We start from the raw sequence: 27,721 nt of genomic DNA, 5'->3' as shown, positions 1-27,721 counted from the left end.
AATAAAATGTACTAATAGTAAAATATTGTTACGGATTTGGTATTTAAATAGCTAATGTTAGTTGAATTATAAATTAAATTGTTTTTATTCCCCATGAAGTGCAGCGTGTGACGAATATTAAAGGAAAGCTAAGCCGGAAATTTAAAAATACAAGAGCATGTGCATTTAAATTTAACATTTAATAAATAAATATCTCTTTTTGATTTCGAGAAAGTTCCAGAAAAATCTTGCGCACGATGTAAAAATCTTATAAAAAGGAGGAAAACCTCTCAAGTCGATCATTTTAGCTAGTTTGTTTAGAAAACTGCTCTTGTTGACTGTAGCGAATTCGCGGATTAGCTTTCTTTAGCTGTTTTGAATTAAGTTCTCTTGAACGTTTGAGTAGTTAAAAGATAACCACTGTGAGATATTGTAATATTGCTCAAATATCTGAGAAAATTTAAGCATTTTGGTTTAATTTTTTTTATAATAATAAATTTTCTTCATTTTTCATCGGACTTGTGCATTCATTTCATAACAAACCCGTACGCACGCAACAATTTTTGGTGTCAGAAGTGGGATTTGAATGCCAATAACAAGAGCGATGGAAGAACAGTTAAGGCAGTTAATATCAGCCTTGCCCTCGTTTAAGGAAGAAATGAAAGCAGGACAAGAAAAGATTGAAGCAAGACTAGAAGAGATTAAAAGAGAAATTACCTGCATAATAGAAAATAAATTTAAGGCTATGGAAGGCAGAGTAGACGTAGTCGAAACTAAAGTTGGACAAATTGAAGAAAAAGTTTCTCCTGTGAAAGAGCAAATAGAAGACAGAGTTTCGGCCGTGGAACAACAAATAGGTTACAGAGTTGATTCTGCCAAAGAAGAAATAGAAGGAAGAGTTTGTTCCGTTCAAAAACAAATCGAACAACAAATTGATGAGAGAGTTTCTGCAGTTACCAAAGAAATGGGTACTTTAAAGAAATTCGTAGCGACGGCAGGAAGCAATAGTGATGGTTTTAAATTCTTACCGATGCCTACTCGTCCCTCTCTAAAGTTATTCACACATGATGGGAAAGACATCCTGGCAAGTGTATAAGACCCAATTTTCAATAGTGGTGGAAGCGAACGGATGGGATTCTCAGACTAAGGCCTGTCATCTCGCCGCTTCTCTGAGAGCAGACGCAGCGGACATCCTGCAGACTCTTCCCGAAAACCAGAGATTAGACTTTGAAGCTTTGTTTGGTGCACTTGAGTTACGATTTGGGGAAAAGTGTTTGAAAGACTACAGTAGGCTTCAATTAAAATCCCGCCAACAGAAACCCATGGAAACACTCAAGGAACTCGCCACAGATGTTGAAAGGCTGTCCCTGCAGTATTTTATCAATGGCATCCGGGATCCCGAAATACAGAAGGCTCTACGAATGGCAGATGTTAAAAATTTAAAAAGTGCTCTAGTGTATGCCATGAAGTTTGAGGCAGCTCAACAGGCAACTCGTAGAGATTGCTACCCAGTCAGAACTGTGCGAGTCCATGAGCCAGTGGATCAACTGATGGCTCATTTAGATGATTTAGCTAGAGAAGTTAATGCTTTGATACGGAGTAGGAGTGAGAACAAAGTGGCTCTAAGGTGTTGAAAATGTGGTATTGAAGGGCATACACGACGGCATTGCAGAACACCCCAGGACACGGATAATAAAACGGATGATTTGACAAGACCAGTGAATGCCTTGAGACGGAATATTAGTGAGAAGAAACCGACCCTAAAGTGCTGGAACTGCGATGTTGAAGGCCACATACGAAGGAAATGCAGAACACCCCAGAGCACGGAAAATAAGAGAGGCCGGTTAAATAGACAATTAAATGCCATGGGACAGAAAAGGATTGACAAGAAACCAAAGTGCTGGAACTGTGGAACTGAAGGCCCCGTATAAAAGAATTGCAGAACACCCCAGGGTACGGAAATTGAGACCATTTCTCAGCAACGACGCAGGAAACAAATTAATGACCATATCAAGGAACGGAGGTTGCCAGATAATGAAAAACCTTGTTTTAAAGCACTCAAGATTTCTAGAGTGAGTGGTAACAGTAACAGACTGTCATCAATGGGCATTTCGATGGAATTCCTTGCAATATGATCATTGACACAGGAATTAATGTTACCATCATTAGGAAAGATTTAGCTGAACAGTTTAAAGATAAACTTATTTGGATGTCATCCTGTGTTACCCTTCAGACTATGTCTGGTGACAAGATCGAGACAGCTGGGAAGTTAAATGTGAACATGTTTGGAAGTGCCGCCTACCATCACATGGCATATGTGGCGGATATTACACATCCATGCATACTCGGACTGGACTTTTTAAGGAAATACAATTTTCCCTTAGACTTCAAAAACAGCAAACTGCTTTCAGCATCTGAAGACGTGACTATCTATGCTCAGAAGGGATCCTCACCTAGAAATGCCGATGCCTTGGCCGAAAGACCCAGCTCGGGAAGCTGCCGAAATCATACTAGGGTCGAAAAGAAACACAAGACTACCAGCTATTCTCCATCCCAGATGCTCTTCGGTCGAGACCTTCGTCTGCCTTGTGACCGCCTGTTTGGTCGCCCTACGGTTGCACCTTCATCGCCTGAGGAATATATTCAAGATCTCCAGGCTCTGTTTGAAGTGATGCACAACTTTGCAAGAGAGCGAGTCAATTTGGCGACGGAGAAGATGAAGAACCGATACAACACAAGGGCTACTGAACATCAATTCCATGAAGGAGACAAGGTGTGGGTGTGGAATCCGACTCGACGGAAAGGACTCTGTCCAAAATTACAGTCACCTTGGGATGGTCCATACACAGTCCTAAACAGGCTGAATGACGTCGTGCTTCGGATCCGTAAGTCTTCGAACTCTAAACCTAAAGTCGTTCATTACAACAGGTTAGCTCATTACTATGGCCATAGTACGTAGTGTAAATAGTGTAAGACCATGGTCCTTTTTGTTTCTAAATGTGTATTTAGTATTTGATTGCATTTGATTTAAGTTAGTTATTGCATTTATGTTCATTTTATTTGATATTGTAATGTAATGTTTATGCCTCAGTTGTAAGTTTGGCTTCCTGTCCAAGGATTGTACTGCACGGGACGTGCAGTTCTTTGGAAGGGGGCAGTGTAACGGATTTGGTATTTAAATAGCTAATGTTAGTTGAATTATAAATTAAATTGTTTTATTCCCTGTGAAGTGCAGCGCGTGACAAATATTAAAGGAAAGCTAAGCCGGAAATTAAAAAATACAAGAGCATGTGCATTTAACATTTAATAAATAAATATCTCTTTTTGATTTCGAGAAAGTTCCAGAAAATTCTCGTGTGCGATGTAAAAATCTTAAAAAAAGGAGGAAAACCTCTCAAGTCGATCATTTTAGCTAGTTTGTTGTTGTTTTAAGAGTTTGTTTAGAAAACTGCTCTTGTTGACTGTAGCGAATTCGTGGATTAGCTTTCTTTAGCTGTTTTGAATTAAGTTCTCTTGAACATTTGAGTAGTTAAAAGATAACCACTGTGAGATATTGTAATATTGCTCGAATATCTGAGAAAATTTAAGCATTTTGGTTTAATTTTTTAAAAATAATAAATTTTCATCATTTTTCATTGGACTTGTGCATTCATTTCATAACGAACCCATACGCACGCTACAATATAATACATTTGTCAGCAAATACTACAGCCATAATTCGACAATGCAAGCAAGGGATTATTAGAATGATGAAAGAATATTATTGTTGTGAGATGAGCATTAAAGATTCTTTTATGATATGATGTTGTGGAAGTAAATATAAATGAATTAAGAAGTATATGTAAATTTCTGCCGCATTACATAGTCTGAACATGTCTTGAAAGTACATCTCAAAAAAGATCATAAAGAACTGTTTTAAATATGCCAACCTTTTAATAAATGTTGAAACAGAGGAAGTTAAACCACTGAGTGGAGCGGGTTTTTGGATCTGTCAAGGAAGACCTGTATTTAAACAGCATTTATTAGCTAAATTTGTATAATTACTTATTTTAGTCTCTTCTTTACTTAGGTACTTTTCCATTTTGCCGGTGCAGGCGATAAAGTCATCAATAATGGTACAACTAATGCCAAACGGAATATTCTCGCTGGTAACCTTTTACACCTTATTTTAAAAACAAGTAGCAGCCATTTCTTAGCAGATTAATTGTTTCTTTCAATACTGGCATACAATTACATAGAATTTTTACCAGATAATTCAATTTTATGAATTATGGACATTTGCAGTAATTAAATCAATTAGGATGCAATCACACCACTCACCCGAAGGCAAAAATCTAGAAAAGGCAAAGTTAAGGGTCATCAATTCGAATGCACTAGCGAAGTACAGCACTGCGGTTTTACATAATTTCTCAGTAAGCTATTCTTATGAATTGAAATAATTCTTGCATTTAAACTTGTATTCCGAATTAAGATTTAACTTGAAATTAATATAGATAATTACTGAGAAAATTAAGATTTTTGTAGCGTAGTTTAACCGTCTGAGCGTTACGGGTTTAGCCCTGAAATTTCAAAGTTCCTCAAAATGTCACGAATAAGTGATATTTTCTTGATTTTAATTAAAAAATGACTTTCATTTTGTACCATGATTCCTTTTCTTCCAATATACATTAAAAGCTAGCAGAAATTATTATGTATAATGAATGTGGAAGGCAACCTTCTGTACAGAATTTTCCGGTCGTAACGCTGAGAGGGTTAAGTGAGATGAGATCACTTGGGATCACGTGATAGGAACCGGTGAATCAGGATGTTGAACCGTGAATGCATATTAAATTCTTAAATTAATGTCTTTTTACAAATTTATTGCCTTTATTTATTGGCTTTTTACAAAATTGCAAACAATATTAAAATGTTTATGCCTTCAAAATAAAAAATTCTTAGAACTAACATTTGTTAACATTTTTTATATGTATACTGTATGTTATCGCCAATCTACAAGTCTACTTGGCGAGATTTGCGTCGGCGAAACGAAAAAGTACCTTTACTTATTTTCATAAACTCACATTCATTATGATGACATTTACATTACTAAAGAAAGTATGAAAACAAAATATCTTAAATCATAAGCTAATATGTATCAAGTGACAAAAAGTCTTATGGCCGGATAAAGCTGGTCATACCACTTAGAGAGTTACAGAAGAAAAGAAAAGGAAGGTCTTCATAACTAATAAGAATATTGAAGAATTTAATGCTTGAGTGAATACTGATGAAAACTTTTAAGTTGCAGCATTGATAACAAATGATGATATTTACAAGTTGCTTTCTGAGGTAAATCCAAGCATAGTATGCAATATACTTTATGAAGAATGATGAAATGAGTGTATTTCCTATAAATACTGAGCTGATGGACACCTTTTGACTTTATGATTAAGATACACTACCGGCCAAGCAACTTCCAGAAACATTATAAGGTACCTACAGAAAATCCCATTGACCATTTTTGCCTGTTAATGAAAAGACGGCAAACTACGTGAGAGATACATGTGAGAGACATTTTACAATACTATTAGCATGTTCGATGAATAAATTCTGAACACCATGACAATGTTTGTTTCAGATGATGGTGCAAGTTAAACATTCTGCAATGATGAATCCTTTAGTCTCAGTATGAGATACGTACTGTGAGTCATAACATGATGCATATTACAGAAAGTTGTGGAGAACTGTGAATACATGGAGCAATGGAAGGTGATGCACATGGTCAAAAGTGGATTACATGGCTTCTCTGGAAAGAACAGTCAGCAGAACAAATTTATGAGCATTAAGTGGCTGTTTGTGGTGAGTAAGCTCATGCGTGAAGCTCTGCATTTAGTTAGAATAGGAAATTCAGGGAGAAAAATGAAACTGTAATGAAATATGAAGCAATGGTAGACCCCCTAGTGAGATAAGTGTGAGCCACTGTGTAGCAAGAGGCCAACTTGATACTGTCAATTCAATGAACTACAATGTGAAACTATTGGCAGAGGAACTCCACATATGATAGTGAACGAAGATTCAAAAATGCATAAAAGTTCAACAAAAACATTTTCAGAAAATAAGAATGCTGCAGCCAGCGGTGTAGTTATCACATAGTATTCACATATGCACTCTGAAAATTAAAGTATACTCTTTACTTTATTCATCTTAGTTCAAATCATTATTGAACAACCCTAGTATTTATTATATTATAAGTATAATAAGGATCATTTGATAAGCACTGTACAAAAGTAAACATTATTTTCAGTAACTGTAAACATTTTCAGGATAAAACTAATTTTATTTTTTAACATAGTTTCCACTGAAGGCCATTTGATTCAGTGAGTTTGCAATTTTTTCATCCCACTGGAAAAGTAATTTTTGCTAATGGCTATAAAATACACTTTAACAGCAGCAATGTCATAGTTATTTGATGAAGATATTTTCTAACTAAGCCAAATTTTCATGTTTCAAGAAGTCTGCAAAATAAGAGAGATGGAGAAACAGTTCAAAGTGTTAAGTCCTACAGTTTTGTGAATGATACAACAGCCCTTTTCAGCTCTATCAGCCATGATAACTTTACCCAGACATCCAAAGCATGCTTCATATTCAGTATACATTCAACCATGTTTAAACTCATTGATCAAGTCTTCCAATGTTGTTGAAGAATCTCCACTGAATAATTCATAAAACACTGCTTTGATATGAGCAGCTGTTAATGTCTTAAAAAAATCCCAGCAATAAACTTATCTTCTTCACTTATAACCTCCTGCCAACCTACATACACAGGTAAGAGGGGTAATGTTTACTCTCCTAAAATTCAATCGTGAATTTTTAGTGAATAAGCATGAATTAGGGTTCCCATAGCCCATTTTGATTATTTTTAAAATGATGTCTGTCTGTGTGTATGAGTGTGATAATTTTTTCATCCATGTTAAGCTTTCTATATTGATATAAAGAAATATTAATTAGATTTCAGATAAAACTAGACAACCACAAGTCTTATTTTACATGAAGTCCATAACAGTTCTTAAGTTATTAATGGAAAATGATATTTTACTTGAAGCCTATAATAGTTTTACTTGAATAATAGTTTTTAATGAAAACTTACATTTAAATATAATACAAAACTACCCAATTTAAGTATTTGAGACTTTTATATCTATCGAAACAACATATTAGATTTTGCCTTAAACTGACAAAGTTTTTTCGAGAAAAATTATGAGATAATCCAGAACTTCTCATATTTGGCATTTAAAATAGGTATGTGATTGAGAACAACATATTAGCTTTATAAACATTAAATGTATTCTTGGAATTTTGCTAAATGCAACAAGAATTAGCTCATTATGATGAAGAGCTTTCGTTATGACACTATTAAAAGAATTAGTCTCAACCTCAATTTTGGGTCCATTCCACTCAATCATTCACTTACATGTCAAATCCTTGTTCTACTCACTTGTGTAGAATCATTTTTCAAATAAAAGGATGCTGTCACCAAATATTATTGCTACATATTTTTTTTTTTAAAGAAATAACAGAGCAAATACATTGATATCATGAACTTGCAAGATGTATTTACATTTTATAAGTTATTTTAATATTGTAACCCTTTCGATTCTTGTTTTCCACTTAAAACTCCCTACCAGAATAAATTTTTAGAATCACATCGAATGCAAATGAATTAGAAGTAGTATTTAAAGAAAGTTCTACTTACTTTGATAGAGAGAGTACTTAGTCCTTAGTGGCGTGTGTTTGCCTTCTAGCTATTTCATTCTTGAAGCTATTATGCTCGGCTGTATTGTACGTGCTTGTTGATAATTGCCGGCAAGTTTAAATTAAGGGCCAACTATGTTAGATATTTGTGTCTAGCTTTGAATGAGTCTATTTTAGTTAGTATTAGTTTAGTTTATTAGTTTCTTATCCTGATTCAAAAGCCTGAGTGGAGGCTTTCCTGCAAGCCCAAAACTTGCCAACTGTTATCATTTATTTGAGTAAATAAAAGGGTATTTTAATAGTCTCGAGTCTACATTGTCTACTTGAACTCAGTGAAAAGTCAATATTTAGTTCACTAGGTTTCTTAACATGTCATCATAGGCAAAGTAGTTAGTAACATTATAAACTTAAAAAAAGACTCGAAATAAATATAAGGCAACACTTTACACTCTATCAGGAATTGTAAAGATGTACTGCTTTTAAAAAGTTTTTGTGACTGTTAAGTCATTGATTTGAGAATCCAAAATACTGTGTGAGGATACTATGATCAATGTAATATTTACAAATGAAAGCTTGAGAACGGATATATACATAGTTATCACTCTCCATTTCATAAGAGAATAGAATAATAAGAAATTAGTAGTGTTTAGAATTAACACTGAAACATAAAGTTAGTTAACATATTGAATTTTATTTAACACTTCAGTAATCACCACTTGCTGTAACACTTCAGTAATCACCAGTAAGAATTTGTCTATAAAACTGCCTACATGTTGACAAATTTCTTGTATGTTTTGAATCATTTACATAAAATTTTTGTGACATTTTGATCTATGATATCAACAGCTGAAATATTGCAATGTTTAGAAAACTACATTATTTATAAGAAAAATGCTTTGCCATATCATGCACATAGATTTTATCAACTATATAAATAATTTCTAATCTGCACAGGAGTTTAATCACAAGATACACACATAGCATGCAATTAAAGCTTCAATTAATTATTTTTTTTAACTTAAATGCAAACAAATTGATCTCAGACCTTTCCTGTAAAGACATTTTCAATGGCAAATCATATATTCTTATATAACTTAAGATTAACAAAAATAGCATACCTTCCAACAGATCTTCCACAGCTGTACGCACACCTTTATCAAAGGCTCTTGCATCAGCAGCAGTTTGGAAGGTAAGACCAAACTTCTTATCTCCAGTTTTCCAGTGATGAAAAGTAGGCATCACTTTATTATATTGGAAGTCTCTTTTTATAGTGCAACTTAAAACCACCTAGGGTGAAAAAAAAGTAATACGCATTATTAAGTTTAAATAAATTTCCCAGGGAAATCTGAATTTTATTAAATAATATTTATTACTCTAAAGGACTGGGTCTGAAACAGTTTGCACACTGAATAAGTCAACCTTTTTAATTTTTTTGGTTGTGTTTTATATTGCCTGATTTGTTATTAGTTGAAGACAATACCACAAGATCTAAACAGTCATTAGTTTTTTAGGACCTTGCATTCGAGAGGCCTTCCTTGATGGACAAAGTGCAGATTGCTAAAATCTCTTGACAATATCATGAAGTTATAACACTTGTAATGTCAGGTGGAGGCATTACTAAAGAAATTATTGCTCTTGCAATGTCTAGAGTATGTTGCCTCACACCTTATAACAGCCTGAAGACTGCAGAGAGTCTGCACACATGAATTTCTTATCACTATGTGGTCTTTCGCATACTCTCCTTTCAGTATCATTGTGATGATATGCAAAAATCAGGGAACTGCATGTCTGCCAAAGGGAGTTTGACGAATATTTTGTTGGGTGTGACTTGCAAATGTAGGTTTAAAAGTATCAGAACAGCAAGCATCCATGTCCGATTAGACACGAATACTGGTTTCACACGGTCAGTTGAGACTGATACTATTTTTCTCTGAACGGGTAATCTGAAAACTTTTGTACCATGTTTGGGCATTTTTAAAGGGCGATCGTAAGGTAGTTATAGTGATCGCTGCACAAACACACTTTCAAATCTTTGTGAATAAACCCTGCTCATGTAAGCACTATAAGTGTTGCCAATAAAAGACAAGCAATTTACCACTTATGGAAGAGAAAACTATTCTTGGTGTGGACAATATTCTTATTTTAATTATTAATTCTTATTTTATCTTCTGATTCATTTGTCTCATTACTATTTTTAACTGCTGTTTTAAAACAATATATTGTTTTCAAATTGTGTAGTATTACTCTTGTCATTGGATATCTGAAATTTTCTATTTGCCACAGAACTGAAAAATGATGGCATTAAGATCTGCTACACAACTGGATGCAGCTTCGCTAACTAACTGTGATCTATGTGCATGGATTCTGCAGTCTTACCTCCATCTGTCTCATCTGATTTTAATCTCTTTGGTGCCATTCCTGATGATTCTACAGTACTTTTATATTTTCAGTTCCTATGACATGCCAATACTGATGGAAGTCCCATAGGAATTAATGCATGAAAGCTTGGTGACGAAAAATTCCAGCATCAACAATTAGCTCAAGTTCTAAAGCCAAGAAATTACGTATGCATAAAAAGAGTTAAGCAACTATAGTTTTGTCTTATGATCTTCTATGATAACACTCTGGAACTACACTAATTTTGGAATGTCAAGACATACAGTGGACAATCTTTCTCATTTTCCCCCCTCTAATATTTGCCAAATATGTCCATTAAGATTTAAGTCAGAAGACTTAAAAAAGGTTTTTTTAATAATCACAATTTTAATTATCAGAAAGTATACAGCAGCCCAGATCCTGCTCTACTGATGCTGTAATATATGCATTTTCAAAGGATGGCATGCTTTTAATGGCAGCAAAACTGATTTTATTTATATGCAATTCAAACATGCACTAAACCCTGTTATTAACAATAAATAACTTCAGTATTGAACACTACTTATCTAAGTGACCAACTCCTTAGAAAACCAAAATCATCTAGAATCATTTTACAGAGACTACATTACAATAAAATATAATATGAAAAATAAATCATTTGTAATTTATTTTTTCCTAACTGAAAATATATTTCATGTTTTTTGCTGGTCAAATTTCTGTATAATACAACTTGTTTTCTTTATTTTTAAAAACTATAATTAGTTAAACTAATACATTAGGTTTAATGCTGAAACATCATATTTCTGAACAACTGAAATTCTAATGAATTATGAATTATTATGTGTATCTCTTTATACTGCATAATACCCGTACACTGAAATCTAAGGCTATGAATGCAACTGAAATGCTGGCTTACTTGAAAATACAAGTAACATTGATTGTAACATTATAATACTTTAAGAATGTAATTACCATTATTGGCAAGAAACTGCAAGCATAGCTTATGAAAATTATTATATTAAAGTTTATTAAAACTTAACTATTGTTCTATAGTGGCTAGAAAGGTGATAATTAGAAGCTCTCAAACATGATTTCAATTGAACAGGAAATGTTTAAAATATTAGATTTACCTAGCTTACTTGTGATTAAACAAATGCTAGGGGAAGAGGAGACCTTGTGGAGACTATCGAGCGTTAAACAACGTCACAATTCCTGATAGATACCCTCTCCCATTTTTAACAGATTGCAGTTCCATTTTAGCTGGAAAAAGAGTTTTCTCATCCATAGACCTCATTAGAGCGTACCAACAAATTCCAGTTCGCGAAGAAGATATACCGAAAATGGCCATTCTCACTCCCTTTGGCTTATTCGAGTTCCCATTCATGACGTTCGGCCTACGAAATGCGGCCCAAACGTTCCAACGTTTCATGAACAGTGTGTTGAATGGACTAGAATTCGTGTTTTGCTATTTGGATGACATTCTAATAGCCTCTCCAGATGAAGAAACTCATCGAAAACATATACGAGCAGTCCTCGAGAGACTAAACGAATATGGCCTGTGTATTAATGCGGCAAAGTGTAAATTTGGTCAAGCAAAACTTGCATTCCTGGGATACGAAGTGTCAGCTGAAGGACTTAAACCTCTTTCAACGAAAGTTGATGCCATCAAAAATTTCCCAGAACCAAAGTCATTTACTAGTTTAAGACGATTTTTAGGTATGGTGAATTTTTATCACAGATTCATACCAAATTGTGCGAAATTGCAACAACCTTTAACAACATTGCTCAGTGGTATTAAAAAGAACTGCAGAAAAGAAATAACCTGGACGGCAGAAACAAGAAACGCCTTCCAGATCTTAAAAGATGCACTTATTCTCATGCCACAAACTTAACTCACCCATCCGAAAAGGCTGAAATATCGCTAACAATTTATGCTTCCAATACTGCCATTGGAGCCGTTTTACATCAGATTGTGAATAATGCAAAACAACCCTTGAGTTTCTCTTCCCGAAATTTCACATCAGCACAACAAAACAATAGTGCCTACGACAGAGAACTCTTAGCCATCTATACAGCAGTAAAACATTTCAAATACATCTTAGAAGAACGAACGTTTGCAATATACATGGATCACAAACCACTAATATTTGCCTTCCAACAAAATTTGGAAAAAGCTTCGCCATGACAAGCTCGACAACTGTCATATATTGGCCAGTTCTCAACCGATATCCGATTCATACAAGGGCATGAAAATACCATCGCTGACGCTCTCTCTCGCATAGACACCATTTCTGTACCATCTGCAATAGACTTACAAACTATAGTAGACTGTCAAGAAGATGACGACTTGGAGACACTAAAAAAGAACCCAAACTTGAAAATCCTGCAGATCCCTATACCGGACAGCGACAAGAAAATTTACTGTGATACTACTACAAATTATAATCGACCATACATCCCTGCAAAGTTTCGGCAGAAAATATTTTCTTCAATCCATAATTTATCTCATCCTGGAATAAGATCCACGATAAAATTGATAACACGACATTTCATATGGCCCAATATGAATAAAGACTGCCAACTATGGACTAGAGCATGTTTATCTTGCCAAAGATCTAAAGTTCACAGACATACACAGTCATCTTTGGGAGAATTCAAAGTACCTCCACACAGATTCCAGCATTTAAACATAGATCTGGTGGGTCCGCTACCTCCTTGCAAAAGATTCAAATACCTTCTAACCATCATCGATCGTTATACACGATGAATCGAAGCGGTACCGTTAGAAGATCAATCAACAGAATCTATTGCTAAAGCTTTGATTTATACTTGGTTTTCACGCTTTGGAATTCCGAATCGCATAACATCTGACCAAGGTCGGCAAATTGATAGCCAACTTTTTCAAGCTTTAGGAAAATATCTTGGTTTTCATACAAACACTACAACTGCGTACCATCCACAGGCAAATGGCCTGATCGAAAGACAACACCGAACTTTAAAAGCAAGTCTCAAATGTCATCTACTCGAATCAAAATCATGGCTGGAAGCATTGCCTTTTGTTCTTTTAGGCATAAGATCTGCCATCAAGGAAGACTTAGGTTGCTCATCCGCAGAACTTGTATACGGAACCTCTTTAGCATTACCTGGTGAATTCTTTTCAACAGTACCTCATATGAAACAGTCTGAATTTTCTCAAAACCTTCAGAAAATAATAAGAGCTATGAAGCCAAGTTCTACCACCACCCATGGAAATAGAACAGTCTTTGTTTCTAAACATCTTTCCAACTGTTCTCACGTATTCCTATACAACAACATTAATAATTCGTCACTACAGCCTGTCTATCTTGGACCGTATCCTGTAAGAGCAAGAAAGGATAAGTACTTCGACATTGAAATCCAAGGAAAAGTTAAAAGAGTTTCAATAGACAGACTAAAGCCATGTTTCCTAGTGCAAGATTCTGATATTCCTTTCCAAAACTCCCATTCCAAGAAAGCGGAACTTGGGGAAACACCTGCACTCAAGAACACTGAAGAAAATTCAGAAACTCATCATAGAACCAAGACTACTAGAACCGGCAGACATGTGAGGTTTCCCAGTCACTTTAAAGACTATCTTCCATAATCGCTGTCACTAGGAAGGGGATGTGTAGTGTCGCTTCAGTTCCGTCAAGTTTCTAAATAAATTTAGTTAAAGCGGAATGGCAACACCTTCTAGTCTCCGCGAAGAACGAAGTAAACAAACTTCGGTTTTCTGCCACGTGATTCTACGTGCATGTAAAATGTAAATAAATCTTATAAATAAGAATCTATAACTTCGTAAGGAATAAAATATTGGTTCCATTGGAGTCAGAGAAGTGTTATTTTCCTGCATTTGCACACCAGACACTTCATTCATGTTTACTTGATAACTTTATGGAGTAGTTAGGGTGCTACTGAGAATTGTACTGCATGCCGAATCTAGCATACATGCCACAGGTTACTAACACCTGCTATGGCATTTAAAGTTTTATTTTCTTATAAATTTTTAAAAGAAGAAATTATTTTAAAATTTTTTTTTGTTTTGTTTTACTGCTAATACATGGAGTTTTCCTACCTACAAGGCTATTTTTTGACTGTAGTAGTCTCTTAATCGACAAATATTTACGTACGAGGCATGCAAATACGAAAATATAATATATGAATAAGCAGTAAATAATATGTAACACAAGCAATACCAGTTACTATATGAGGTCTGATATTATGACAAAATCCCAACATAAAGACATCAGAAATTGAAAAGCACTGTAATATCCCAGAATCTTATTAGGTAAAGGCATGACCATCTTTTGTCCCATTCACCTCTTTCACTATTTACTAGATAATCATTCCCCCACCTTCCTTTTCCAAACTAAAAAAATACATATACATTTATTTAAATTGTTTTTAAGGTGTTTTATAAATTAAACAAGAAAATGTATACAGAATGTTGATAAATACAAAAACTTGAAAAAAGTAGTTTTTTACATTCTTAAACTAAGACTAAATAGGTAAATAAAAGACATCAAATCCCCTTCCCCTTGAAACTATGGAATTCTCCCCAAGGGAGTAAGTACTCTCTCGCTGACAATCCCTGATGTAGACAACTGGATCAAAATCCCACATTGATTCACATACTGCACAAAAATGATACAAATATATGTAAACCAGTATGGTGGTAAGTGCCTGTCCAGGGGCCATAGAAGGTATGGATGTTTGTAAGCATATTGTGTCTGTTTGGCAAAGCGCATTCAAAACAGACAGCAAGCCAAAAATCCTCTCAAAAGGATGGTGGTAGGGAAGTAAGGGTGGAAGACCCTTGGACTCTTATTTTATTTTAAAATTCTTATGCCTTTCTTTCATATCTATAATTTTATTTATTTCATATCTATAATCTATTTCTAAAGCAATACTAGCTTATATTTTACTTTTAGAAAATTTGTTTCAGATTTAGAATTTTGAAAGGAAAATGTCATATATACGAATCTTTTAAAAACGGGAATCTGACATCAGTAATATAAAAGTGCAATAAGTCAAAATAATAATTTTGCCTTACAGCCATCAAAAACAGTGGCAATAGCAAAGTCAACACTGGAAAGGGAAACTGAAGTTACTGTTTATGAAAATTCATTAACACAATTAATTTATAATTCCCCCCTCCTCAGTTACTCTGCTCTAGACATTATGAATAAAAATCTTGAATACAAAGAAATCATTACCGTCTGATCTGATATCCGTTTCCCACAAATGAGATATTCTGGTTTTGTGTCATCTTCAGAGATGATCCGCTTTCTGACAGACACATTGCTTAATCCACCTCCGCCCATGGGCACCCAACCTCCAGTTGAATCATCTCTGGTCATGACCTGGGCTCGGACACGAACCAGAAAATTCCCACTGCAAAAAGAAATACAGTTAGATGAAATTTTGTAGTAATTAAAAAAAAAAAAAAAAAAAAAAAAAAAAAAAAATTATATTTAAGACACAATAACACGCCGAATAAATACTAATTCAGAAGTCAAACAACAAAAATCAGCGTTAATTTACAAAATTTTCACAGGACTAGTTTCGATGGTTTTACCGAACCATCATCTTCAGCTGCAAAACCGCAAATGAACAAGATAGGAAATAAGCTGTTTTGCAGCTGAAGATGATGGTTCGGTAAAACCATCGAAACTAGTCCTGTGAAAATTTTGTAAATTAACGCTGATTTTTGTTGTTTGACTTCTGAATTAGAATTATATTTGCTGATTTTAAATACAATATGACACTGAGAAGTGAAATTAGGTACTTTTATGTTAACAACAGTTAAAAAATTTTGTCATCAACATCACCAAAAGTTATAAAATTGACAACAAGTCAGTTTCAGAAAAAAAATTGAAGGTTCCCAGTATTTATACAGGTTTCCTTATATACAGATTTAAAGATTTTGATTAATAATTTAACAGGCATACTCATGATACTTAAAAGTTTTCTCTGCCTAGGTGTATGTATGTGTGACCACGTACATAATTCAGACAAAAAAAAGAGAAAGGAAATACAGTCAAAAGTCGTTAATCCGGACTCGTTGGGACTTCGGCGATTCCAGATTATAGATCATCAGTTTAAATCTGGTAAGATGGCATGCAGAGATTATAAAATTAAAAATACGAAACCGTAATTTAAGAAATAAAGAACAATTATGATCTAAAGGGTATTAAAATTTACAAAAAAAAAAAAGCTTAATATTTATTTGTTTACTTTATTAAACATTTCTTTCAATATAAATTGTTTAAGTTGCTTCATTTTATGTGATAATACTTTCTCTTTAATTCCATAAACAAACATAATTTCTTGTTCAGTTACAAAGTTCCACTGTTCAAGTCCTATAATTGCTGTGTCAAGAATACCGACTAATTTGTTAATCGAAATTTTTTCGTTTTCAACAACCTCTGTGTCACTTTCTTCACTATCGAAAGCGAATTATAATGACGTGGAATTTGATTTAAATCATATTAAAGACGGAGTACATTGAGATGAAATACTACATTTAGTAAAGAATTATAAGCCAAATAAAATAAAAACATCTGCCCTGAAGATAGTGCTGAGCGATCAACTTCCAATTCATTGCACGCCACGGCGCCCCCCTCTCGCCACTGCCGCCGCAGAGCAGCCTGAAATTGATAAACAGATTTCGGAATGGTTAGAGAAACAAAGGATATGCTTTTATCCATTTTTTGCAGCAATTCCCCTTTTTGTTTAATGGATTTCGAAACATACTTTCGCTTTGTAAATCCTTTACATATTAGTAAATATATATCGGGAATTCTATTTGACATAATCGAAAGTTCAAGCTTACTTTTATAAAATTGCTCTAACAGTCTGCAAAAAATAATAAGCTGGATCCAATTCGAAGATTAAGGAACAACGCAATCTGCAACATTAACTGAATTATTGTAATTTCCGGAAGAAAGGCCGCATCAGCGTAAAAGCCGCACTCGAGAAAAATGGCGGGAAAAAAATTAAAACTACACAGAAACGCCACAATAGAATTAATTGCGTGTGACATCGTCGTGGGCCGTATTAGATGCAAAATCTCAACCTATGTCTTGATATATGACATATAAGTTAAAAAAATGCATGAAATGAAATCATAACTCAAAAATAAATTAAAGGTAAGAAATGTTGAAAATATATTTGTGTTCACGACCCACTAAAAGTCCATATTTGTAATACTCAGACTACATTATAAAAAATGTTGCAACAACGAACTATTAAATTTGGATTACAAAAGGAAATTTTCAATTTTACTTACAAAAGGAATTGCAGCAAACTATACATCATATGAAGCCATCAAAATCTGATTCTTCACTTTCTGAATTAAAAAGATTTTTGTCAAACCACCAGGAATTATTGCTATGGTCGTAGACAATTTTTGACATCTGGTTTTCACTGACTCAAGTAAATGCGCACGCATGGAATCCATTATCAATAACCCTTTTGGTTGGAAAAAAGATCCCTTACGATACTGCCAAACTTTTTGTAGCCACTCATGCGTGATTGTTTCACACATCCAGCCGTTCTCGCTTGCACAAATAATTACGTCATTAGGAAAATCTCCCTTCGGAATAGTTTTCCGTTTAAAAATGATCATCGGCTTTAGCTTGTCACCGTTTGCGGCACAAGCAAACGCACATGTAAATGACGTTCTTTCATGCCCCGTCGTAAGCACAGATACAGTTTTTGCACCAGTTTCATCAACAGTTCTGTTTGCAGGAGAGTCGAAAGCTAACGGCATTTCATCCATATTTATTATCTGTGACCGAAGAAGTTTTCTTTTGTCAATAATATCTGTCACATATTTTAGAAAAGATGCCTTTTTATCCCGCCAGTCCATTGGTAATTGTTGCCCAACTGTTGTCCTAGTACGCACATAAATATTTTTTCTTCTCATAAATCTGCTACACCAGCAAGGCCCTCCTTTGAATTCATTTATGTTCATTTGCTTTGCTACAAATTTTGCTTGTAAGCGAATTTTTACAGTCAAAATTGCCATTCCTTTATTTCCTTGCTCCTTTATCCAGTTTGCAAGGTCGTCCTCTAGATTCAGCCACCTTACAGTACCACTTCTTTTGGCTCGTTTCTGTTGTGGCATATTTTCAAGTTCTTCTTTTTCAGTTCTCCAACGTCGAATACATCTCTCGTCCACTTCAAACTCTCGAGCTGCTGCTCTATTTCCAATTTGTTCAGCACGTGAAATTACATTAAGCTTACAACCAGCAGTATAGCTTCTGTGCCGTTTAGGTGCCATTTTAAAAAATTTCCGTTCTTAAAAACTATCCAACAAGTACTTGTACTTAAAAGTAAGTTAAAAACTGTCCAACAAGTTAAAAAAAAACTATCCAACAAGTACTTGTACCCAAACTGATGGGATCTGTATCTGGCAGAATGCCAAGAAAAATCGATTCATGCTGAACTGGAAATACGTCAGAGTTTTTTATTGCGAGGCAGGTGGAGTCGTGTCCGCTTTTGAAAAAAATTGCAGAAAAGGCAAGGGTGGAGAGAGGATGGTTTTTGGAAGATTCATCGAATGGCAGAGGAGAGAGACTATTCAAAATGATGAGAATGCTGATTTCAAAGGGGGAAGAATGTTATTGTTCTGAGATCCCGTTTAGGGTGAATAAGGCATGTAGGTCCATTCAAGGGAAAGAATGTAAACAAAATAACGTTCGCAAAAAGCAACTGAGTGGTCTTTTGTGTTGGAACAACTGAGTGGTCTATGTACAATGACAACGCCATTCAAACTATGTACAATGACAAAGTTATTCAAACTATGCACAATGACCATCAAAGGAAATATATTATTTTTAGTGCCACACCCGCTGAAAATTAAAGTTTTAAACATGTAAACGCCGCGGCGTTTTCCCGGAAATTACGGTAGATAATTTTAACTTAACTTCTACCATCCGTTATACATTAAACGCGCATGCGTAAACGTATTATGCGCATGTGCACACGCATATTCACAGCCGTAAAGGTCTTACGCGCATGTGTCAACGCGATGCATGCGCGTAACTTTCTGCGCATGCGCCGCAGAAAGTTTGTAGCTTTGAGGTCCGGTTTATAGATCATTCCGGATTATGGGTGTCCGAATTAACGACTTTTGACTGTAAAATCAAATATCTCATGTCTTACTGCTGTTGCCAATAATGCTATGAAGTAAACAGTATGACCTTTTCTTCACAAATTTCTTATATATATATATATAATAATTGTTTTCAGACTTTTCTTATGCTGTTACTAAAAAAATGACCCTATTTCATGCTCTTTAGTCTGTCAAATAGCTTGTTGACAGTGAAAATTACTTTTTTCTCTTTCTGCTTTTCTTCCTCATTCCGACACGACAATTAGCCAGAAATTAATTAATTTTCATTCACTAGTTAGTATATTCAAAATTTTAATTCACATAAGAACTCTGCAAAACAAACGTCCCTCAAACATTCCTAGTCCCTCCCACGTCCCAAAAATAGCTTCTCAAAAGTTTCACCCTCTGTAATAATTCAAAGTATCCCTACTGCCGATAACGGAATTTCGGACACCCCCCTTCTGATAAGACACAGACACACTTTCCCGACATCCCACAAAAAGAACTTAAGTTAATCCATTTTCTGGCCTTTATATCTTCATGTACACTGCAAGGGGGAATTATATATATATAAAAAGGGGGGCAGTTCTATATTTCCCATTCTACTGGGCCGATTGACGAAATTCAAATTCCGTTCTTCAAGTCTCGAAAGTGTGACTTAAGATATATATTACATTTATATATAGCTCTCTCTATTCTAACACAGTTATTTTGACACAAAATCAGACTTTTTCTGAAATAAATACCAATTTTTTTTACATATTATGATTCTACGACTGAAATTATGCCTAAGTATGAAATTTTGTAAAATTTAGTGCAAAATTTACGGAGAAATTCATAAATTTCTGTTGCCGCTTTTTTCAGTTGCACAAAGAATAATTCACTTGGTGAACTTCTTAATATATGGCAACCTATTTTCCTTTCCCGTAAGCGGAAAAAAAGTCACTATCGTTCCTTTTTTCAAATAATGTTCTTTATATTATGTTTTAAATTATAATTGTTATTATTTTAAGTAATTTTTTCTTTTTCGAATTCCATTTTAATTGTTTAAATTGCATTTTTTCTTTGAAATAACTGTTTTAAAATTTTTTATTTACCCATTTGAACTGCGTAGTTTAAATAAAAGGTGCATCAATTATTATTTTTTTCCATATAGTTTTCTTTATAACTTTTTTTGGAGGTCATAGTTATTTTAGGTAATTTTTAAATTTATTTAAATTTTTTGTGTTACACTGTCTTTTCAGATAATTGTTTTAAAATTTCCTAATTATTCATTCAAACTGAGCACCTTAAATATATTTATTAATATAAATTTTCCAGGATTTTATTTTATTTATTTGAATTGTGTTTCTTTCGGAAGAATACTTTGCGTCCCAGACTACGATGCATCTGAAAAATGAATATATTAAAAGAGAAAATACTGTAAAGCACAGTTAACACACCTTTCAATGTTCCGTTCAGAAAAGATATATAAATGAGAAAGATGTATAACCGACATTTTAACTTAGGATGACTTGTATATATTGCTTTAACATTGTGCTCATTGCTTTACACAATTTTATCATCCTATATTTAGTTTCTTAAAATGTAATTCATATTTTAGTCAAATATTTTATTTTTGAAATCGCAAGAATCAAACATCATAAGATTAAAAAGTTTTAAATTAAAAAAAATACTAAATTTTATGCAAAAATTAATTTTTTTCTTCTTAATGGCTTGCTCTTTTTCTTCACGCATTTTGAAAGTATACTAAAAAGCATTCAACTTTTCAAAACAATCTTGGTATTTCTAACATTCATTTTAAATAAAGTTATCACCTTCCATTTCATAAAGGCCTACAAACAGCCGAGCGGTAAAGTTGCTGAACACTGGTAGTTCACTCCGGGATTCGAATCCCGGCGAATGGGCAGATTGCATGGGCGTTTTTGTGGTTTTTCTCATTGTAACGTGTATGACAGCTGGTTGCCCTTAGAAAGTTCTTCCAGAAGGCATTCCCCCTTTTAGGGCAGATAGCCCTACTTTGCCATAACTTAATAATCCAATTCAATCCATTTCATCAGTACTTGATCAGAGCCTATATCATTCTTTAGAGGCTAAGCATTTTAAGGCATGAAAGGAAAGACTGGTTTTGTGGCATTCCGACAGATACTTCAACTTCTATTCATGAGATGGCGCCACGTGTAAAATCCAGTTCTTAATCGGAGCAGCAAAGCGACATCTTTACTCACTCAGACTTCTCGTCACACAACTGTACGCGAAGGTAGCACGAACTGTGTTCCGAGCTCTGTGTTGATCTCTGCAATGTAATTTAAATTGTAATTTAGTATTTAATATATTCTTTTGTGATAGGAGATTGTCTATTCTTATTTACTTTAATTATATCATGCATTAAGCACACACGACCACCAAAAGTGGTGACCTTTTGACTGAGCACGCTACTGACAATGGATTTTCAACGACCCTAAGCCACGTGCATCCAGGGCATTCTGAAGAACTGACTAAAAATAACAACGAATATGGACATTAAACGTATGCTACAACGTACCCCTTCAATTATTTCTAGATGTATTGATATATATTGCTTGTGTTTTTTTTTCAAGGTCGTGCATATCATCGCAAGGAGCTTCAGCAAATCATCAATGTGATCTGTTCCGTTCCGCTGACTTCGCCAGTCGTGCAATAATTCTTCGATCATTCAACGACAAATGTGCTACAACAGTGATTTTCGCTAAATGTGCCACATCAGTAACTTTTGTGCAACGTGCTACGGCAAAATTCTTTTCTCAGTGTTCGAAAGTAGTGAATTTTTTTCCCATGTGCTACAGGAGTGATTTCATTTTTCCTTCGAAAGTGCCTTTCATTGTGAAGTGGTGATTTTGTGTGTGCGCAATACAAAATGAATGCATCATTTTTTTTTTCTCAAATAAGGGTTTCTTTTCAAATGCATTTCGGTAAAATATTATTTGTGTGTGTAATTGCTGACCCTGTATTAATTGTGTGTGTATCGTTACGTAAATTTTTTCTGCATGGTTAAAATATTTATTGTTATCATGGTAAAATATCAATAGTGTATTCTCATGCTACAATATTTGTGCTGATAAGTGTTTATTAATTAAAGTGAAAATTATCTATCAGTATGCCCGACGATATTCCACCAGAGCCACAAATCACACGCGTTGCGGTGAAGCCACCGCCTTTCTGGAAAAATAATCCTTCATTGTGGTTCGCTCAGATCGAAGCACAATTTTCTATCGCTCGCATTAATTAGTGAGGATTCTACAAAATTCAACCACGTAGTTGCAGCAATTGAGTCTGATATTCTGAATTCAGTGCATGACTTAATTCTCAAACCACCTGATTGTGATAAATACCCCAAACTGAAACAGCGGCTCATTGGAATCTATTCAGAAAGTGAATCTTCAAAAATACGTAGTTTACTACGAGGACTTGAACTTGGAGATCAGCGACCTTCATACTTGCTGTCACGAATGCGTGATCTGGCAGAAAGCCATTTTAGTGACGACTTGTTGAAGTCACTATGGCTTTCGCGTCTCCCTAATAACATACAAATAATTCTCGCTGCTTCCAATGAAGATCTAACCCGTTTAGCAGCAATGGCTGACAAAATTAATGAACTTGTTACTCCAGCTTATGTCAGTGCTGCTAATGCTGCACCTTCCAGTTCACCCCTCGAACAAAAAGTGGCTGAATTGACCAAAAAAGTATCTGAACTCTCTACAAGTCTTCATGCTTCACGGAGATACAATCGATCAAATCAGGGCCCACATAATAAATTTCGTGCCCGAAGCAGGAGTCCATCTCGTCTTAATACTTGAACGCAGTACAAAGAACCCACAAGTGGCATATGTTTTTATCATATGAATTTCGGCTCTCAAGCTCGCAAGTGTGCCCCTCCATGCACTTTTGTACAAGCGGAAAACTAAATGGGCGGTCTTCAGCTGGCCAACAGAATGTCCGCCACATCGACAGAATAGTACTGGCTGATCGTTCAACTCAGTTATGTTTTCTAGTAGATACTGGAGCTGACATATCAGTGCTCCCGAGAACTAAAACAAATGCTCACCAACTTAATAAACTTGTACTGTATGCAGCCAATGGTACCCAAATTGCAACCTACGGCACCAAACTTTTGACACTTGATTTAAACTTGCGCCGGACTTTCAACTGGCCTTTTATTATTGCGGATGTAACTCAAGCAATTATTGGTGTTGACTTCTTGACACATTTCCACCTTCTAGTGGATGTCAAGAATAATTACTTAATTGATGTTACAACTCAGCTGACATCACAGGGCCAAGCTTCTCACATATCGAATGTACCTACCAACATAAGTGTTTTATCGGGCAGCACACGGTTTCATCGGTTATTAACAGAATTCCCTGACATTTTAAACCCATCCAAATCAGGGCAGCATACTCATCAGCCAGAAGTGTATCATCACATTGAAACACATGGCCCACCTGTATTTTCCAAGCCTCGTCGTCTTTCTCCAGAGATGCTAAAAGCTGCTCGCAAAGAATTTGAATTCATGCTAGCACAGGGAACCATTCGCCCATCTAAAAGTCCATGGGCCAGTCCACTTCACATGGTTAAAAAGTCTAATGGTGACTGGCGGCCGTGTGGAGATTATCGTCGACTTAATGCCGTCACAGTCCCTGACAGATATCCAGTCCCACATATCCAAGACTGTACCCATCTTTTTCATGGAACAAACATATTTTCTACCCTCGATCTTGCCAGAGCATATCATCAGATCCCAGTGCATGCTGAAGATGTGCCCAAGACCGCAGTGACTACACCATTTGGTCTCTTTGAGTACTTATATATGCCATTTGGCCTTCGCAATGCTGGCCAAACATTTCAGCGTTTCATACACCAAGTACTGTCTGGCCTCGATTTCTGCATTCCATATTTTGATGATATCCTGGTTGCATCTACAGATGCGGAAGAACATTTTCAACATCTGCGTCAGATTTTCACTCGCCTTAAAGATCATGGATTAAAACTAAATCCATCCAAATGTGTACTTGGTCAACCCTCAGTTTCCTTTCTTGGATGTCTTATCTCCCAGAACGGAGTTAAACCTTTACCGGAAAGAGTCAAAGCAATTAACGACCTACCTCAGCCCAAAACCATCTCTGAACTGAAGCGTTTTCTAGCAATGTTAAATTTCTACCGACGCTTTCTGCCAAATGCCGCAAAAACACAAGCCTGCCTACATGAGTTTCTGAAGAATAGCAAAAAAAAAAAAAAAAAAAAAGATCAACGAGCTGTCCCTTGGACTGAATCTGCATCTGCAGCATTCGTGCAATGCAAACACGATCTGGCAAATGCAGCCACACTTTCTTATCACTCACCTAGTGATCAGCTCTCTATAATGGTAGATGCATCTGACACGGCCATAGGAGCAGTGCTTCAAGCCCATACCACTAAAGGACTTTCCCCAATGGCATTCTTTTCCAGAAAACTTACTACTGCAGAAAGGAAATACAGTACATATGACAGAGAGCTACTTGCTGTGTACTGTGCTGTTAAATACTTCCGGCACAACTTGGAAGGACACGACTTCATCATTTTCACCGATCATCGACCATTAACCTTCGCTTTTAGAAAAAACTCTGACTCATGTTCTCCTCGTCAGCTTCGACATCTGGATTTCATCGCCCAGTTTAGTACAGATATCAGATATGTCTCTGGTACTGATAATTGTGTCGCTGATGCCTTGTCTCGGGTAAACAATATCAACCTCACTACCCCAGATTTCTCTGAAATTGCAAAAGCTCAATTGCATGATGAGGAACTCAAGAACCTAATCTCAAATCCACAAACCTCCCTTCAGTTACAACCGCTGCACATTGATCCAACGCTTAAAATTTACTGTGACATAGAGAACAATAGAATACGTCCCTATATTCCTGTCAATTTTAGACGTGAAGTGTTTAATGCCTTGCACAATTTGGCACATCCTGGAATCCGTGCCACCAAAAAGCTGATCGCAGATAGATTTGTCTGGCCAGCGATGAATCAAGACATCACAGAATGGACTCGTTCATGTATTAGATGTCAAAGGTGTAAAGTATCCCGTCACACTCACAGTCCCATTCAACAATTTAACCTTCCAGCAAGACGCTTTGATCATGTACACTTGGACTTGGTTGGCCCATTGCCTCCTTCAAATGGTTACACTTACCTCCTCACTTGTATTGATCGGTACACAAGATGGCCTGAAGCCATTCCTATTGAAAATATATCCGCTGAAACTGTAGCTCGAGCATTCATCTCCCAGTGGCTTTCAAGATTTGGCATGCCTACCACCATCACTACTGACCAAGGCCGACAATTTCAATGTCACTTGTTCGCATCCCTCACCTCTCTTCTTGGCATTCACCATATTCGCACAACACCATACCACCCATCTGGAAATGGGATGGTGGAACGCTTTCACCGATCTCTCAAACAAGGTCTGAAGTGCCACAGTAGCACACACTGGACAGAAGCCTTACCCCTAGTCTTGCTTGGTCTTCGCACAGCATTCAAAGAAGACATTGGTAGCACTTGTGCTGAAATGTTATATGGTGCAACCCTCCGTCTGCCAGGTGAATTCTTTCACCCAGAATCTACTCCAGTTATCGACCCTCCAACATTCCTTCAACGTTTACGTGAGACCATGAGCAATATCTCGCCAACCCCAGCATCTTTGCATAACCAGCCAAGCTATTTTGTACATCCTGCGCTTGAGACATCTTCGCACGTATTTGTGCGCAACGATGCAATTAAGCCAACTTTAACACCTTCATATGATGGCCCATTCAAAGTTGTCAAACGAACACCAAAACATTTCACCATCATCTGCAATGGTAAACAATCAGTGATTGGAATCGATCGTCTCAAACCAGCATTTCTAATGCAAGATCCAACAACTTCCTCATCAACATCACTCCCGGAAGAAAGCTTACATCCCGTTAAAGAGCAACCTAAAACTACCAGATCTGGAAGAAAGGTTAAATTTAACCCAAAGTTCTTATAACGTACCGATGGTACTTGGGGGGGGGGAGTACTGTGGCGTTCCGACAGATACTTCAACTTCTATTCATGAGATGGCGCTACGTGTAAAATCCAGTTCTTAATCGGAGCAGCAAAGCGACATCTTTACTCACTCAGACTTCTCGTCACACAACTGTACGCGAAGGTAGCACGAACTGTGTTCCGAGCTCTGTGTTGATCTCTGCAATGTAATTTAAATTGTAATTTAGTATTTAATATATTCTTTTGTTATAGGAGATCGTCTATTCTTATTTACTTTAATTATATCATGCATTAAGCACACACGACCACCAAAGTTTCATCTAGATGGAAAACGTCTTTAGTTGTTTTCCCTCTTGATATTCACATACATCACTGGATTAATTCCTGAATATTATAATAATTTGACCAAGAAATCATGGAATTCTCCATTTATGATGATATGATGTTCTATAACTTAAATTAAATTTATACAAACATATAGTCGAAAACCAGTCGCTCTTCACTTTAATCTGCAATGATATTGTTTTCGTCTTTTCCGTTAGCATAAGTTCAAATGATGGTATTTGCTGGTGTACGCGTCCAAGTGTTTTCTTTTTAAACACCCAAATTCCTTGAAGTATTCTGAAAGTATATTCAAAAGCATCCAACTTTTCGAAACAAATTGGTATTTGTGACAGCCAAATGCCCCTTCAAATTTTTGCTTAACTTTTCTCTCTAATTTTCTTCTTTCCTTCTACATTTATTTTCAGTGCTCACCACAAGAAAATTAAGGTTTTTCGATTGTTACACTTCCATAAATTTTGCATTCTTGCCAATTTTTTAAAAATATCAATTACATCAACTGCATTTCAGTTGAAGATAGCTTTCATTTTCTAGGCATTTTAATTACAAATAAAGTGAAATAAAACAGTCCAGCAGTGTTTAATCTGCACCACAGTGACACAATTATTGTATCGGATACAAACAATCTAAATTATATTAAATATTATGTTTTTTATACAATCTATAACACGAGAGAAAATTAGCTACTTAAATCATTCTTTCGAAGAGGTTTAATGTAAAAATTTATACTTATATAAATAATTTTTAAAGCTGGGATATGAACCCCCAAACTGTCAATGTCCTGTTTGCTTAAAAACATTGTGAAAATAAACATCAAACTAACTTTCTCAGTTTTAGACAATACATTTTAAATGCAGTCAAAGTAAAGTAGCAGACGATAACACGGCGAAAGTAAAAATTTACTCTCTTCACACACACACACACACACCACAGAAAAAAAAGTTTAAAATTGGAATAATATCATCTATAATTTTAAAAAAAACTTTTCATATAGTATTAATAAATATTTATTATGCATCATTGAGGGAAAAATTTCATATAATTAATCCTCTGTATTAATTTATTTATTTGAAAGGTTAAAAATAGCTGTGGCAATTCATGTAACAAAAA

General features: G+C 35.4%; 1 protein-coding gene across 2 annotated transcripts in view; it reads right to left on the bottom strand.

Annotated features, from left to right (window-relative positions):
- LOC118196394 (sprouty-related, EVH1 domain-containing protein 2-like) overlaps nt 1–27,721 on the bottom strand; it is a 283,744-nt gene that overhangs the window by 17,352 nt on the left and 238,671 nt on the right. For both annotated transcript variants that reach the window (XM_035367842.2, XM_035367841.2), the window contains exons 2-3: nt 15,318–15,495; nt 8,826–8,994 (exon numbers count right to left, since the gene is read on the bottom strand). In XM_035367842.2, coding sequence (XP_035223733.1) covers nt 8,826–8,994; nt 15,318–15,495 — 347 coding nt within the window. The remainder of the gene's footprint in view (nt 1–8,825; nt 8,995–15,317; nt 15,496–27,721) is intronic.

Source organism: Stegodyphus dumicola, chromosome 12, assembly GCF_044657685.1.
Source record: "Stegodyphus dumicola isolate Sdum_Otavi_A_Nest chromosome 12, ASM4465768v1".
NCBI classification, from domain to species: domain Eukaryota; kingdom Metazoa; phylum Arthropoda; class Arachnida; order Araneae; family Eresidae; genus Stegodyphus; species Stegodyphus dumicola.
This window is presented reverse-complemented; position numbering and strand designations above follow the sequence as displayed.